General features: G+C 44.0%; 1 protein-coding gene across 1 annotated transcript; it reads right to left on the bottom strand.

The window, feature by feature from the left end:
- FTH1 (ferritin heavy chain 1) lies at nucleotides 1–16,226 on the bottom strand. The gene is made up of 4 exons (XM_073604605.1): nucleotides 15,999–16,226; nucleotides 6,843–6,989; nucleotides 2,401–2,526; nucleotides 1–253 (listed from the first exon to the last, which is right to left on the bottom strand). Exons 1-4 carry the CDS (start codon nucleotides 16,098–16,100, stop codon nucleotides 95–97), a joined length of 534 nt encoding a protein of 177 aa, XP_073460706.1. The 5' UTR covers nucleotides 16,101–16,226; the 3' UTR covers nucleotides 1–94.
- Between the last annotated feature and the right edge of the window lie 1,257 nt (nucleotides 16,227–17,483).

The raw sequence follows: 17,483 nt of genomic DNA, 5'->3' as shown, positions 1-17,483 counted from the left end.
CACCTTGTACAATTTTATTAGTGTCAAAAATATAGCAGAGAAACAGAAATAAAGATTTCACAAATAGAACAGAGGGCAGGAAGCAGGACAAAGCTCAGTCATGGGACTCTCCTAGTGTGTGTTTGTCAAAGAGGTATTCAGCCATGCCATTTTGTGGGGCTCCCATCTTGCGCAGGTTGGTCACATGATCACCAAGCTCCTTTATGGATTTCACTTGCTCATCCAAGTAATGGGTTTCCAAGAAGTCACAAAGCTGCAGGGCAGAAAAACAAAATCACGTTTTACCAGAAACCATTAACAATACTTGAGAACTGAAAGGGAGAAGTTTTAAACAGTGGACTCCCTGAAGCTCTCCTTACAGAAGAGCCATGAGCTTACTTCCTACTTAAATAATGCAAAATATTGCTTGTAGCAGGCACTGTAAATGGCAATGTAGCAAACCCAAAAGCCTGAAAGCCAACAGTTTCAGCTCCCGGGCTTAGTACTAAACCCCAGCCATTACTGACAACCAGCAGTTCTTGCCTCAACACTAGCCAAGACCTGCCAGAGAGTCCCTGTGCCATTTTAAAACACCTGGAAATTGCATGGTGAAATTACGTAATGGCCTGCAATCTACTTTTCTGGCTATGAAAGTGCTGTTTGGAAGATTAGCCCTTACTACAGGCCTACCAAGAACCTTCCCAGCCCTTCTAATTCACCAAGTCAAGTAAAGCAAATACTGAATGTTGCAATTTGTTGGAGGGGATAGGGATTTGTTTGCCTTTATTAACCACTAGGTGCCAGCGCTATAGCTGAAAGACAGCTACAGCACTCAATTGCCAGGAGGACATCCCTGGATGTACTCCTTCCCTGCGCATCAGGGAAAATCTGTGTTGGCTGTGTCCCTTGGACACAATCACAGATCGTGCTAAATGGCCAATCACAGCAGCCATTTAGCACTCGATTGGTGTGTCCAGTGAGAGATGATATCAAGTGTAAACATGAGATAATCTCATATTGCCGGCTCTCCCTCCTCACACAGACCATGTGTGAGGGAGAGCGACTTGTGCTGCAGATCTGAGTGAACACTAAAAACAGTGCCCACAGTACCCATCAGTGCCATCTGTCACCAGTGCCACATGTCATTGTCCTGGTGCTCCAGGGCCTTTAAAAGTGTAATAGGCAGTCAAGTTAGATGTGCAATTTATGCTCCTAGAACACCTGATGGTGCTCCCTGCATGTTAAGCCTGTGGCTAGGCTGTGAAAAAGTCCTACATATCTGGTATCACCATACTCGGGAGGAGTATCCGAATGTATTTTGGGCCATTTGTGGCCTACACATGCCACGTCAGAGAAATAACCTATTACAATGACAAATTTTTTTTTTCCCCCCCACAAAACACAAAAAACCCACATGCGACATTAAAAACCTCACCATCTTACTATACCTTGGAAAGTCCACTTTATAAAAAAAAAAAAAAAATTGGTCATTTGGGGGTATTTGTTCTTTCCTGGCTTGTTTGGGCCTCAAGAAATAGGGCACCAGTACATCAGGTGTGATCTATTTTTGTGATTTGCACCACAGCTTGTAGACTAACTTTCACACAGACCAAATATCCACTAATTTGGGTTATTTTTTACCAAAGATATGTAGCAGTGTAAATTGTGGCCAAAATTAAAAAAAAAAATTTAGCAAATTAACTTCATCACAGAAACTAAAAAAAGCGTTTCAAAATTTTTGGTCTTCTCATTTATAGCACAAATAAAAACCCAGAGGTGATCAAATACCACAAAAAGAAAGCTCCATTTGTATGAAAAGAAAAAAATTTGGGTACAGTATTACATGACTGAGTAATTGTCATTTAAAGTGTGAGTGCTGAAAGCTGAAGATTGGGTGGGTGGGGGGTTTAAGTGCCCAGTAGGCAAGTGGTTAAGTATGGGAAAAACCCACGACAAACATTCATACTCATAGGTGGACACAGCATCAATCCAATGTATGTATGTATGTATGTATGTATGTATGTGTCCCCTGCCAGCTCCAAGACAGAACTGAGTGAGCAAACACAGATGATCACTCAGCTCTGTCTGCAGAGAGCTGGTGACCATCAGTTACTGGCTCCCTGCCGCTCCTGCACTGGTCTGTGCAGGGGCAGAAACTACTGGCTCAGTGACTCACCGAGGCTGGTCCAGGCATCTGGGTGGATCCTGACCATATAAATAAATTATTCAGAGCCTGGACATGTGTTGTCAGCTGAAAACAGGACACAGAAGCACAGAACGAACTACACTCCTGTGATACCCAGAAAAAGTAGGGCCAAAATAGCTTTGGCTATGTCTTTAACATGGTTGCAAATTTAACTACATGCCAAGTATGACAGCAAGTCAGAAATTTAAACATTCAAACTGAATTTGTGTACTCACATGAGGGTCATTGCGTTCTGTAGCCAATTTGTGCACATCCAAAAGGGACTGGTTAACATTTTTCTCCAGCTGCAGAGCACATTCAAGAGCCTCCAAACCACTGCCCCACTCATCACGGTCTGGCTTCTACAATTCAGAAATAAAAGACCCTTTTAGAAAACATTGGTTTAAGCCACTTGTGTCTACAAATTAATAACAGCTACATCTAATAAACTCTAAAGAATTCCTACAGATTCAGGTAAAGTGCCACATCCATCGAATCCGTTTATTATTCATTGCAGATAATAAAAAAAAACTGAACACGTAGAGGTTAAAGTATGTGACAACTGACACGCATCTTCCATTTTGACCTGCTGTAACTACCGTATTTATCGGCATATAACACGCACTTTTTCCCCCTGAAAATCAGGGAAAAATCGTGGGTGCGTGTTATAGGCTGATCCATCACTTTGTTCGGATCGGAGCAATCGTGGCTTTTGCCGCCGATATACACAGCTGTGTGTAAATTCAAATATGGCGCCGAGACTGCAGGGACTCGGCGGAGCGGAGATGCACATACCCGAGAGTCCTCGGCTTTTCTCTGCGTCGCTCATTCCCGCCATTGGACCTGTGTTATGTCCATCATAGGGCGGGACTGGGCGTGACTGAGCGGCACCAAAAAAAAGCCGAGGACTCTCGGGTATGTGCATCTCCGCTCCGCTGAGTCCCTGCAGTCTCGGCGCCATATTTGAATTTACACACGGCTGTATGTCGGCAGGGATTGCGGCGAGCACTGGGGCAAGGCTGCACTGACATGGCTGCACTGGACACTGGGGCAAAGCTGCACTGACAAGGCTGCAGATGGACACTGATAACGCTGCATTGATGGGCATTTTAATGCAAGTTTTTCTTCCTTAAACTTTACTCCTAAAAGTTTTTCCTTAAAATTCCCTAATAAACTTGGGGTGCGTGTTATACGCTGATAAATACGGTATTCTGGAAAGCAGCTACAAAGTGAAAAAAAAAAAAAAAAAAAAAAAAAAGCACTTTGTTCCTGAAAGTCCTGCAGTACATACCTTTGACATTAAACCTTTTGGGTACAAAAAAGGCCAAATCCACCCAAAATGCCATTTCATTACTGCATGCATGGAACATACTGGCTGCTGCTCTAACTGCACCCACGATACACATTCCAGGTAAAACCCACTGCATGCCATAGACGAACAAACATCACAGCAAAATATTGTTGCCAATGAGATAGCTACATCCAATCTGAAGTTTCCAGCATAGATGTAGAAAGGATAATTTGATTGTAAACCCTTAGTTTTTCAAATTTGTTATACTTGCCTGCTGTGCAATCATTTTGCACAAAACAACCCTGATCCTCTTCTTGGGTCCCCCCACAGCACTCCTGGTAAAAAAGCCTTCAGACCCACTTTAAATATCCAGATATATTGTCTGTGAATCTATGCCATCAGTGACCATTAATGTACTGAAATGAACCTCAATCCCCGTACACACAGGCAGAATGTCAGGAGACATTTGCCGTTAAACATTTTGCTGTGTATGTCGGTCTGTCCGTGCATGCTGGAAAACCAGCAGCCAACTGGCACTTGGTCAGTGCTCTCAGCCAATGGCCGAAAGCTCTGATTGGAGGGGGGCCTGTCAGAACAGCTCAGTGGGGGAGATTGCTGGACTAACCTTGCATGGTTAGTACAGCAGCTGACCAGAGAAAAAACACACCCCAATAGTGTGTACCAGGCTTTGAGCAAAATCATAAAACCAACTTAATCGTCAAAAGAAAAACAGTGCAACAGGCAGCCAGCATTATTCCATCAATGCGATAGTTGGTCTCCAACACCACATGACACCAAAAGCCATGAAGTGTACAGCTTCCCAAATCCACTGGGAAGAGTGTCTGCTATAACCTGTGACTAGTATAGACCACAGAATGCATTTATACACTGTATAGGTTTTATGGAAGCCATGGTTAAATGTTTTTTGTACCTGCCTATACTTAAAACCAATTACTTTTGTTGTGATTAGCAATTAGGGCTCTTGTACATGACACTCCTATTTGAGCATCTACATCAGACTTTGTATGCATTTGCACAAGATGTGTGAAAACGTATTCACGTTTTTATTCTGCACAATGTTGGTGGGCATTTGTGCGATATTGCATGCATGAGGTGTAAATTACTAATCAAAAGATAATTTCTATTTTTTAATGTTACAACGCACAGCTCTTGTTTATACTCCTGTGTGCAGACACATTACAATGGGCTGTATTTTAGGAAAAAGAAAAAAAAAAAAAAAGAAAAAAAAAAAAAAAAAAAAAAAAAAAAAAAACTGTACTGAGCTTTAAGCTGCAGTGTGCAAGAGACCTTACAGTTTGTAGTTTCCCTTACAGCACATCTATGACACTTCATTTGCAACGTCAGATTCCTGGAGCCAACACAACTCAGTCAGAAGAGCACAAATTAGATTAGTTGGCATGCTCCTGTAAATCCAGAATGCTAGTTTTCACTGGTGTATGACAAACAGCCAATGTCTAGATAAAGCACCTGTTTTGAGCAACATTGCACTTTAATTACAGTGTTGCAGACTAAAATTTGCTCAGTCACTAAGATTTATGTACCTAAAGGCCATAATTCAGGCTTACAGGTAGTATTTTTAGCCATCTGCTCATTTGTTGCATAATGTTTACTGTGTAATCAAAGGTTGCAGTAAACTCATTTGAGTAAAGTTAGATTGTCGAATGTGTTAAGGCTCGTTTACACTTGCTTCAGCTTCACACATTAACAGCTAGTTTACACTTACTTCAAAACAAGGCTTCGGACAGGCTGTTAAAGCTCTGAACGCTGTCAAATAAAATGGATAGCTTGCAGTCCTGTTTACACCTTACTCCAAAAATTATACCCCATATAGCTTTAGTGGTGCTTCAAAGCCTCAATAGAAGTCTATGGCAAAGCTCACTTGAAGCCCCATGCAAAAGCAGGTGTAAACAGGACTGTAAGCTAACCATTTCATTTAGTGACGGGAGCTTTGACGAAGTGTGTCCGAAGCCACAGTTTGAAGAAAGTGTAAACTAGCCCTTAGGAAGTTTAGACAATTTTTTTTTTTTTTTTTTTTCACAAGAAGTTTATCAACCATTTATTACCTTTTCCAAACTGGAGATTTCCCCCCCTCCATACTAAAGGTCACCCAGACTAGAAAGTCTTGTGTTCACATTGGGGAGGTTTCCGATACACTCAAGTTATTGCCATCTCACTGCCTGGCAAAACAGATACCAGCCTGCATGCTAAAACAGAGGGAGGAGAATGGGGTAAATCGTATGAGCCAATCAGCACTATTGTTCGTGTTATCTAGTGCTCCAAATGGAATAATCCTTAATGTGTATAGTCTGGCTGCAATAGCTGGATTGCGATGCAGCACAAGTTGGGTGGTTGGAAAAGGGGTATTAAGGGTTAAAGAGGCAGGCAGCCATCTTTCAGAGTGTCCAGAACTCTGCAAGACATGGGGGGGGGGGGGGGGTTGAGGAAAAAAAAAAAAAAACCCACACTTACAAGATGATAGAAGATGCATGCTTGTTAAAGTAAAGTGCATTCCTGGCATTCCACATGGCTCTGCAGGTCCCACTGCTGTTCTGGATAGCTGGAAAGGATTGGGCAGCTGGCTGGACCAACTTCATGTTCCACAGTCCACACTGGTCAGTGTGGAGGTTCCTGGAGAAACACTGATCCATTCCAGCCAGCTGCCCAATCTTTTCCAGCTGTCCAGAACAGCAGTGGGACCCGCAGAGCCATGTGAAATGCCAGGACTGCACTTCACTTTGACAAGCATGCATCTATCATCTTGCAAGTGTTTTTAATCTTAAAGTCATCATGCTTTACTCTGCACAGTTTATGAAAGCCATCTTGTTAGAGAACAGGCATTACTTCCTCACATCAGCAAGTAGTCAGCACCCATGAAATTAAATCAAATCTAAGATTAGCAGTTAGACATCATTGCCTTGATCTCACTGCAGATGCACGAAACATTGTATTCACATCTGTCCCAAGCTGTGTGCAGACAACCTTTAGAAGTAGATGCAGCAGCTGGACAATCCCTGTCAATATTTGACAGATGTGTAGGAGCACAGCTTGGACTGCAGTGTGCGTTTGTGGCCACACCCATTTCTGCATGCCTGTCAAGTCTTGATACGTGCAGCTGCTGCATCCACTTGTATAGCTGCTTGCAAGCAGCTCAGGACAGATGCAATGTGAAATACAATTAAAAAGGTCAATCTTCAGGGTACCAATTGAGAACTAACTTTTTTTGGATATTACCTATAACTCAGCAAACTGAGTTCAGGTCTTCTTTAATTGCTTGTTTTACATGGATGGATTGGTTTCTGGTTGAACAGCATAGTGGAGTGGTTTGAAAGACCTTTGCTTGCCAACAAACTTTAAAAGCCTTCTCACCTTCACATCCTGCAAAAATATCCTTCCTCCACGTTGGTTCTGCATCTTCATAAGTTTTTCTGCATGCTCACGTTCTTCATGGGATTGGTGCAGAAAATATTTTGCAAAGTTCCTCAATGCCACATCGTCACGATCAAAGTAATAAGACTGGAGGAAACAGACAAATAGGACAAATGAGTCATGCATGTCAAAGTCTAGCACACAGCCAAAGATAGTGTACAAGTAACACCAATCATAATTAACAAAATTCATCGGGGATCAATGTGTGGCTGTCCCTGTTTGATAGAAGTCAATCACTGAATCTACTGCAAGTTGGAAAATCATCAGCAGCTGCAGATCAGTATTGACAGCAGTGAGCCTCTGTCAGAATGTGTGACACCATGGGGGAATGGTTGTCTCCCTACTATCACATTTGTGTTCCCTCTGGACAATTAAAAAAAAAAAAAAAAAAAAAAAAAAAAAAAGTGTACAGCAAGTGTAAACAGATGCTGCCACAACCAGCAATAGACACCTGCACATACAGGCGCTCAAGGACCCCAGGAGACCTGAAACCTGCACCAATCCATACCGTGACCACAATAGACAGCCAAGCACTAGCCTACCTCTCATACCTCATTAAGAGAAAGGTTACCATGTACCCTGTCTGTAGGCCCTTTTCAACCAAGCACTTTCAAGGAAGTTATATTTGGCCACAACAGAACATTTTCAGAAGTCAGAAATGGCAGCCTCAATTCTTAGCACAGTATATTTGACATGCTTGGATGACCAAGCATGCCTGTTATGCACACCCTTTTTTTAAAGCCTGGTAATTTGCAGGAGGCTTTCCCAATACTGCCATACCTGGAAATTGTTATTTGATGAGGTTTTAATTGGCTACCCAAGCACAGTAGCCTGCTGTGCAGTTCTAAACATTACTTTTAATGTACATTAGTATAGATCAAAGTGGGAATCACAAAAAATAAATAATCATACTGATGGATCATGATGGATGCAGCACTGATCCCAGCTGCAGCTGTCCCCTTCTGCTTCCAAGACTGAGAACTGAGTGATCAAACACTGATTGTTCAGCCAAGTCTTCAGCCTGCAGAGAGCTAGTGACTGTCAGTTACAGATTCTGTGTGCTTTGCCCCTCCAGTGATACCTGGGCTGTGGGAGAGGCTGACTAAGACACAGCAGCTCACTGAGAGGCTGAGCAGGCCAAGTCCAGGGTTATAGGTGGATCCGATCACATGGTCAGGGTCTTTTCAGAGCCTGCACTGGCATCAGCTGACAGACTTTAGCCAAAAAAACTTTGGCCATACTTTAAAAATTTAGCCTCAGACCAGGGTGGATTTGATTTAAATTGCAAATTTTAAAGAGCAAATTGTCATCTGACCCGCTGTTGACTCATTGACAGCCCTAGTCACTTTAATGGGCTTAGAACGCATAAACACTATTTAATTTTCTGCAGATTTACCAAATCCATATAATTTATGAGGTCAAACCTCAAGAGTTTCAATTTGTATGCAGTCAGGCCCTTACACTACATAGTTTTGGTAAATCTGAAGACAAAAACCTGCAGAAAATCTAATAGTGTGTATGGGGCTTTAATGGCTGGTGATGCAGCAGTGACAACAGTGTTCTGTCAAAATAGCCAATCACATCACTTTCGGTTACTGTAAACAATCAGTAATTGGAGACTGACAACTTGGTGCTTTGACACACCCACAACACTGGTAGACGATATTATAAGCAGACATTGTTAGTCCGCTCTGATACTAACCAAAATGGCCGCTTCCTTGAAAACAACCTTTTCCTCCTTACCCGCTATGTGTACTGGAGTGTACATGATTGCTGGTATTGTGTCAAAAAGCAAGTCGTTGAAATCTCCAATTACTGATGCTTTACAGCAGGCATGTCCAAAATCCAGCCCGCAGGCCAAATCGCAGCATGTGTTGCGGCTTCGGACAGCCCGCCTGGTAATTCGGACGTGTGTGTGTGTGTGTGTGTGTGTGTGTGTGTGTGTGTGTGTGTGTGTGTGTGTGTGTGTGTGTGTGTGTGTGTGTGTATGTATCTTTTGTGCCCCCCCCCCAACAAATCCGAGTGCCGGGGGCCACAAAAGATATGCTGGCTGCCAGGGAGGGGACGGGATGAGTGCCATACATACAGGAGTATTTCCTGTTTACACAGCAGCCTCTGTAAAAGGAAGTCCTGTCTCCTGCGCTGCCATTGGAAGACTGTTCTGTCCATCATAGGAGGTGGGACTTTCTATTAAAGAGGCCTCCGAGAAAACAGGAGTTGGCTTTACAGTAACCAGAAGTAAAGTAAATTGGAGATCTCAATGAACTGGCCATTTTAAAACAGCAGCAGGTGAGTGGATGCCGGCTAACAGGCGCTCTTTAAAAGTAAGGACTCATTTTTGCTGGTAGTTAGAATCTTTAATATTTGCATACAAAATTAAGGTTTCCCATTTAGAATAAGGCTGTCAGATTAGTAAAACAGCAATATCAGAACTGATTCAATCATACAGTTTGTAGTGTACAAAGATTTCCAAAACAAAGGGGATAAAAAGGAATATTCCTGAATTTTGTATTTTTTTTTTAATCCAAAGGGGAGGACACAGGTGCACCATCCAAATATGAGACTGACATCTACTGCAGCTAGACAGGGCACCTAGCTGTATAAATGTTTAGCATAGTATGTATCCAGGGACAAATCCCCCAGAACAGACATAATTCACACTGCCCTAAAGGATTTGTACAGCTAGGTGCATTGTGCAGCCACAGCAGCTGTCAGCCTCAGTTTGACAGGCTCCCTGTGCCCTCCACCTACAGCTTAATGCCAGAACCCCATGCACATGGCTAAACACCCAGTGTGCATGGGGCCTGCAAGGAGTCTTGCTGGAAAATACAGATGACTTGTGGCCTGACCCAATCAACTCAGGTCTGGGATTATCTTTGACCAGCATTTAGGCTGATCAGTCAATGCAAGGGGTGTTCTAATACATGAACTGTAAACCTTTGATCAGAAATTAAAAACCTGTTTGCCTTTATTATGTAGGACTTCTGCTCCCAAGCAGCTTTGGGTAAAATTTGTCTTAAAGGCCAATTACACTTAAACCCCAGTTTCAGGTGGACCCAAGTCACTGCAGGAGTTCTTAAAAGGATTGTAAAGTCTTGTCGTCCCCCCCCCCCCCCCCCCCAAAAAAACAAAAAAAACCCACACATGTTATTATACTTACCTGCTCTGTTGCAGTGGATTTGCACAGAGCAGCCCGGATCCTCCTCTTAAGTCCCTCCCTCCTGTTCAGTGCCCCTACAGCAAGCAGCTTACTATGGGGCACTGGAGCCGAGTCACAGCTCCCTGAGTCCAGACATGGAACTCCAATCCAGCCCCCTCTCTGGCAAAGTCAGCTAGCCAATGGCACCGCTGCTGTGTCTCAGCAGGGGGGGGGATGGGTAGCTGGACAGAGGGACAGCCAGTAAGTGGGGCTGATGCACACATGTATTTTATTGCATGGAATACATTAAGATTTAAAGAAGCCTCCTGCCTTCACAACCCCTTTAAGTAACCCAAAGGAAAGACGTCAGCTGTCACAATGCAGTCACTTTAGTGACACCAGGTATCTGTACATACAAATCTTGTATGAATATGGCACCATTTAGTTGTGTAATATTTTAGGGCATGGGTGCGCAACTTGTTGAACTGCATGTCACAGGAGACATTGCAAGCATAAATCCCAAAGGCAGAGGCATGATGGGACTTGTAGTTCTGCCACAGTTGGGGGGCCACAGGTTGAGCAGCCATGTTTTAGGGAATTACATACAAGTGGAGATTTTGGTGGCCAAAAAACAAAAAAAAACCTCAATCAATATTCCCAAAATGGGATCAGATAAAGTGATTATACTTAGTGCAAAATGTTGAGAATTCATGGAAACAAGGCTAAAATGTTTTGCAGTATTGCCAATGTGGGATGTCAGATGGAGAGCAGCATCTAACCATGCAGTCACTGCGTCCTAATTGATAATAGGACTGCCTGCATGGTGATGCAAGAAACACATGTGAATGCCTGTACATGTAAACAGCTCCCCATGGAGGCAAGCTTTAAAAAACAGAAAGTAGCACAAGCAAAATCAGAATGTCATGTTTAACACCAAGTTAAGCTGCACTGACAGGTACACTCACTGATCACATGTAACAAAGTACTCACTGAACCGAAGTATATGTAAATATCGCAACCTTTCAGCCTGACATCCTAAAACCAACAGTTAACCCTTTAACCACTCAAATGTTTACACCAAATATTCACCCACCTATAGAGATTTTAATACTATGTGAAACCAGTCTGAGGACTTTTGAATGCCCAGGTGTAAAAAAAAAACAAAAAAAAAACCTGCTCAGTTATTGCAGGGGATATCCAAATCTGCCAGTAAGGATTCCGACATGTCTGTAAGAGTTCAAACTTGTGTAAATATTTCTAATATAAGCCTTTCAGCAAGACCATGCTGTTACACACTTGCTCACAGCGCTTGTAAGCATTTGGTACGGCATTATGCCCACCAGAGGGCTCTGCAATGAGCAAATATTGCCATCCATGCATCCCACGTGATAGTTGGACCCACCCATCACATACACAAACCTTCTTAGAGGTCAGAGCGTCTTTGTCAGAATCTGCCACGAGGCAGTAAGATCATAGTGTAATCAATACTCTAAACCGCTCAATACCACAATCTTGTCTTTAGCTGGATAGCTATGTATCAAACCTAATTCACTACAAAGCTGGCTGCTTTTGTATTTAATCTTGTGTACCATGGAAGACAATAAGTGATGGACTTGGCCACACTTGATACCCATTCTTATTCCCCATTTGGTAGTGCAGCTTTAAATCTTTAAGCAACAGATGTCCATATTTTAGAAATGTAGACAAATTAGGTTCAATACTTTATGGAATAAACCCAGTCTGACAAGTATTGCCTTGATTTCAGTGCACTTCATCCGTGGGCAATAGTTAATGGCATTTTGTCTGCAGTATACAAGTCCCTGAGGTCCTGTACACCTTGGGCCTTGTATCACTGATGTAAGCCACCCTGAGGTCTAATGCTGACTGCACCATTACTCACTTTCTCTAGGTGTTTGCAAACACTTTAACATGGAAGCTATATTTACAAGTAGCTGAAAGTCATATCAAGTTCATCAAACTGCCTCCTTAACGCAAAGAAATTTTTACTCTCCTGTGCCATTTTATAGCCTTCTGCTGGATGTATTCGATTATGAAACACCCTTTATCTAATCAAGTTCCTTAAATGCCCGTTTGACTAGGATATCACAACGGGCCTCATACTACATCATGCGACTAGGAGATAAGACTTGTTTACTCCGGGAACAAGGTGCAGCATTTGGCTGATCATGGACTCACATATGTACAGTATGTGCATAACATGCTCCCAGAGAAGGGTGGTTATTGGTGTAGAGATGTCAGTGGTATTAAACAATTTGCTTCAAAGGCGAGAATATTCAGACCCCTCAGAGGCAGAATCAATGTGTAAGACATTTCATGATTTTCTATAGGGATACAATTACAATGGAAATCCACATCTTTTCTAGAAGCTGTAGTTCAATTCTACTAAACCAAAAAAGCAGGGCAAGCGATAAGCTTAATGTTTGCATCTAGTGAGCAAATGACATGTACTGATGTTTTCCCCTCCGAGCAGGAAAATACTTTTTTATTAACACATGCTGCAGCACATTGCACTACATCAAATGCAGCATGTTCCATCCCCACTCAGCATGCACCAGCGTAATGCAGTGGTGTGAAGTGGGTATTGGAAACAATTTCTTATTATGTTGAGCCTGCGTCAAGTAATGCATATGGCATGAAAAGATCTATAAAAATGCCTGTCAAACCTCAGCAAAAAGGGACGATAATAAACTGGTGCACATAATCTGGTGCAGTTGTGCATAGTAACCAGCTTCTAACTTCAGCCTGTTCACTTAAGCCAGTGTTTCTCAACTCCAGTCCTCAAGGCACACCAACAGGTCATGTTTTCAGGATTTCCCTCAGATGAAACGGCTGTGGTAATTACTAAGGCAGTAAAACTGATCAAATCACCTGTGCAAAATAGTGGAAATCCTGAAAACATGACCTGTTGGTGCACCTTGAGGACTGGAGTTGAGAAACACTGACTTAAGCTGACAATAAGCCCCCCGTTCACACCGAGGGCAGATATGAAGTCGCACAAGTTTCACTGAAAGACATTTGTGCAGGTTCATGCACAGATGCCCAGTGACATAGCCCCTCTGCGACGCTGCAAAGTCGGCATCACACACATATTTTTGGACGGTGCCGTTGCCGGAAATGGGCTCTGATTTGATATGTCAAATTGGCCCAATGCGAATGGGGGCCAGAACCTGGGAGTGGATCATGGGCAGTTTGCTTTATTGAATAACCAGATATCTAAAGCAGCATTTCTCAACTCCAGTCCATTGGGCCAGCTTCTGTCGATGGAACATGACCAAAAAAGGTCAACCAGTCGCTTCCCAATCAGTGCTCTCAGCCAATGGCTGAGCAGAGTGTTCTGGCAGGGGGTGTCCCCTTGTCAGAACACAATGGCATAGCAGGGGAAATTGCTGTATTAACATCTCCTGAGCTGTCAGTTTTTTCGTTCAGCCCTGCTGGGTTGAAGAAAATACTAGCGCACAGGAGGCTTTAGAAGCTGGCTAGCATAGAACTAGCTGCAGAAAATTCCACCTGGATTGTAAAGCTAGCACAGTGATTACAATCTGATTGTACAATCTCTTGTTCTACCAAATTAAATGCAGGGACCTACTTGACTGAATATAAACTAAGGATTGTTGAAGGCCATCTTACAACATACTTGAGGAATGCAAGGATCATACAATTTAGGTGAGGAATCCAAAGAGGATTGTACAATAAAATGACAGATGTGATCATCCTAAGGGCCAGGCAGGTTGGTAACCAACACTACTATAAAATTATGAAAAAAGCCGAATTTTAGGAAACAAACGAGTCTAGCAGTGGGGCTTCCCTAGCACTCAAGGCTCCAAAGAGGAATAGCTGACACTACCTTCTCCCTCACTTCCCTGGCCCTCTACCTCTCAGATGCTCCCACAGTGTGGGTGGCCCTCATTTACAAAGCAGGACCTCATATGCTCCATTATACAATCTCAGAGCGACCGATGTTGCAGCATCAGGGGACAGCTGTGAAGCTGGGAGGAGGATTGCAGGGCACGGATTCAGGCAAGTATAGGTACTTTAGGTTCTCTATAGGCAAAAGCATTTAATGGAGGAGCCCCATTGCAAGGGTCTTTATCACCTAGAGCTCAGGTGTGGGGTAGAAGAAATGAGCTGTAAGGCTTCTCTTATTCCAGCAGACTACCTACAACCTGTGCTGCTGATTTCAAAAAGCCCTTTCAAGTACAATGCAGGACTAAGTCCTGAATTGTATGCAAAAATGCTGACGGTCCACCCACAACCTTGAGCATCAGATTAGAGTGCCAGGGGAGCAAGGAACATGTCAATTACAGCCTTCCCCTTTACCCCTGAGCTTTAAAGTAGTATGGTCAAAGCTTTTTTTAGGGCCACACTTCTCTTGTGGGTCACAGGGGTGTACTTTTGCTGTGACTGAGTCAGCTGAAGGAGCAGACCCACCCCAGGATCTAGAAGAATCCACCTGGCACCACCTCTGCACAGCCAAAATCCTGAGCCAGCGGCACTCACCCTCTCCTGCTTGGAGCTCCAGGGAGCATTGAAAGGTACAAAGCTGAGAGCAGTGACCGACAGTCACCACTCCTCGCAGACCAAGAACTGAGCGATCAGCACTCATGCAATCACTCAGTTTTCAGTCTTAGCGCTGATGTGGGACAGCTGCATCATCACATAAATGCTGCATAATAGAGAGGCGTATGTCATTTTTTTACCTCAAGCTTAGCCTTTAACCTCTTCACACTGGCGAAACAAATGCGTCATTCCAGCAACCCTGTGCAAGCACTTACAATGCTGAGAGCGCACTCCCAGTACACCAGCCGGGAGTTACCAGAAAGCTCCAGGTGCATACTAGTGATTGGGAGCTTCCCGATAATGCAACAGCCAATCAGTGGCTACATGACCCAAATGCCCAGTCACATCTAAATCCCTTAAATGGCCAGCAGGAAGGGGTTAAGTGGAAGTTCAGGATATAAGACACCCGATTAAATGCACCCTCCCCACCGCCCTTCCTACTGTATACAATTTAGCATAAAACACAAATGAAATACCGTTCTTACCTCATTTTTCTATGTGGACACATGACTGCAGAGCACCATCTATGTGCTTTTCAGCTGATGGGAGAGACCACCCCACCCCCCTCCAAGGACCTTGGCCAGTAGGAATCAATAGGGGACATCAGTGCTTTATGGTAGTCTGTGGTCCACCCTGCACATTACACCAATTGAGCTTTACAGTCAAATGACATCATAGCAAAAATGAGGCAAAAAAGTATTTCAATTATGCTACAGTGTAGGGAAGGGGGGGGGGGGGTGCATTTGGAAGGTGGGTAAAGCTAACCCAAAAGTCCACTTTAATCCTTGTAGGCAAGCCCCACAACAAGGGGGATTATACCCAATAATTCAGCCTTAAAGCCATTGTAACTTTAACATACATGTCATACTACAGTATTGCTCACAGCAGCCATGATCCTCCTCATCTGGTGTCCCCTTCCTCCTCTACGCCACCATATAAATCCACTTCCTATTAGGGGGGCTCCCTCCCAAGCTGGGCTGCATGCATCTATAGACACAGATGGCACAGATCTGCCCCCTCAAAGGATTTGATTGGCAACAGCTGGAACCAATAGGAGCCAAGGCCCATGCAGAGAGCACTGCTGCAGATGCACACAGTGCTGGACTAGGATTCAGGTAAGGGGGAGGGGGAATTCAACTGCCTGGACTACAGGGAATGCATTTCCATTTTAATATGCCCACCCGCCATGCAGTGTAAATAATTTACTTGTGCCATGTGACAGGAGGCCTCCTACACACCTCACGAGGCTGCTGTCACTGCATACAGCCCCCCTCTCCTCCTCCAAGGGCTGCACTGCAGCTGCTGTAGAACTACAAGTCTCAGAACGCCCCCTCCTTGGAGAAGTCCGCTATAACGCGCCCCTGGCACACAATACTCACCATAGAGAGGTACACGTAGGAGGCGTACAGCTCCAGGTTGACCTGCCGGTTGAGGGCGGCCTCGCAGTCCTGGTGGAAATTCTGACGAACCTGGGAGTTCATGGTGTCCAATGGCGGGTTCCGTTCAATCACTGTTGAAGCGCCAACCCAATAATCTTTACAACGAACGAGCACTCTGACTCAGAGGTTCTCTGCCTGCCCCTTATATTACAAGGCGGTCCCGCCCCCTAGCGCGGCAGCAGTCCGCCCACTGGCGGTGACCTGAATGTGAGGGTGGGAGCGGGCAGCCATGTTTGTTAAGGGAAAAAAATGTGTTGTCGCATTGAGTAATATTACCGTAAAACATTTTAGCATTAGACTAAATAGAAGGACAGGCTTGTTAGCATAAAGGCAATTTATTGAAGCATAGCGTCCTCAAGTTGGCGATACCAGAAGTTTAAGTCAAATTGTTCTGCCAGTATCAAAGATGAAGTGCCCAGGTTACAGTCACGTGGTCATGGCTTACAAAACAAACATGTTTTTGTAATACTGATCAGCACGCTGGAGAGTCATTGCATTACATAAATACTGATTGCTTTCGTAATGATAGAGTAGACGTGTTTTCATTATTACAGTTCTACCAACCAGCCACTTTACCTACATTTTAGACACTTGTAATTTATTCATGGTTAGACTACATACACGCGGGGCGTTTTGCCCATGTGCGCCAAATCCTGGCGCTTTCATGCACTCAGGAGGCACATGTGCAGTGTCCAGACCTCCATTCCAGGTATATGTGTCTGGACCCATACAGCCTTAAAGGTTCACACTGAACGTGGGTTTGAAAGAAGTTCAGCTGAACTCACACAATTTCAAACCCGGATTTCAGTGCGAGTTCGGGGGCGATTTGAAAGACATGTGTGGGGGGTTCATGCACAGATGTCTATTAAAATCGACTCAAAGTCGCCAAAAGTAGTGCAGGAACTGCTTTTGGAAATCGGTGCGGTGCCGCAAAGTCGGCATCGCACCAGTTGGGACAGTGCCATTGCCGGCAATAGGCTGCGATTTGACATGGTAAATTGCATGTCAAATAATGCCGATGTGAGTTCCAGCTTGTTTTTTTTTTTTTTCAAAACACCCCCACAATGGTCACAACTAATTCAATACATTATGGAATTAGTAATAAATGTAGGTTTTCTAATTCCTTTTCTATTTTAAAAACTCACTGTGCTCTCCTATCTTCAGTGTGGGCATCTGAAGCACACTCGTTGCTCTTTCTGGGATATGGGGCTACTGGCTACCCAGCATGCACCTGCTGATCTTGCGCATATCGTACAAAGGGCGGCACACTCATTGTGTTGCAGGTTGCCTGGCATTGCGTCATTTCCGGTTTGGAAATACCGTGATGCTACAAGCAGAGGATGCCCACTGACTTCTGGGATTGATGACACTCATATCACAGGAGCCAATAGGCAAGCAGACATGACGTACATCACCGCAGCGAGG

This window comes from Aquarana catesbeiana, linkage group LG11 (genome assembly GCF_042186555.1).
Source record: "Aquarana catesbeiana isolate 2022-GZ linkage group LG11, ASM4218655v1, whole genome shotgun sequence".
Classification (NCBI taxonomy): domain Eukaryota; kingdom Metazoa; phylum Chordata; class Amphibia; order Anura; family Ranidae; genus Aquarana; species Aquarana catesbeiana.
This window is presented reverse-complemented; position numbering and strand designations above follow the sequence as displayed.

Coding starts and splice junctions, on each gene's coding strand:
- FTH1 (XM_073604605.1), bottom strand. CDS start 16,100: ATGAACTCCCAGGTTCGTCAGAATTTCCACCAGGACTGCGAGGCCGCC. Junction 6,990..15,998: donor CCTACGTGTACCTCTCTATG/GTGAGTATTGTG, acceptor TGTTTCCTCCAG/TCTTATTACTTTGATCGTGA. Junction 2,527..6,842: donor TATTTTTGCAGGATGTGAAG/GTGAGAAGGCTT, acceptor TCTGAATTGTAG/AAGCCAGACCGTGATGAGTG.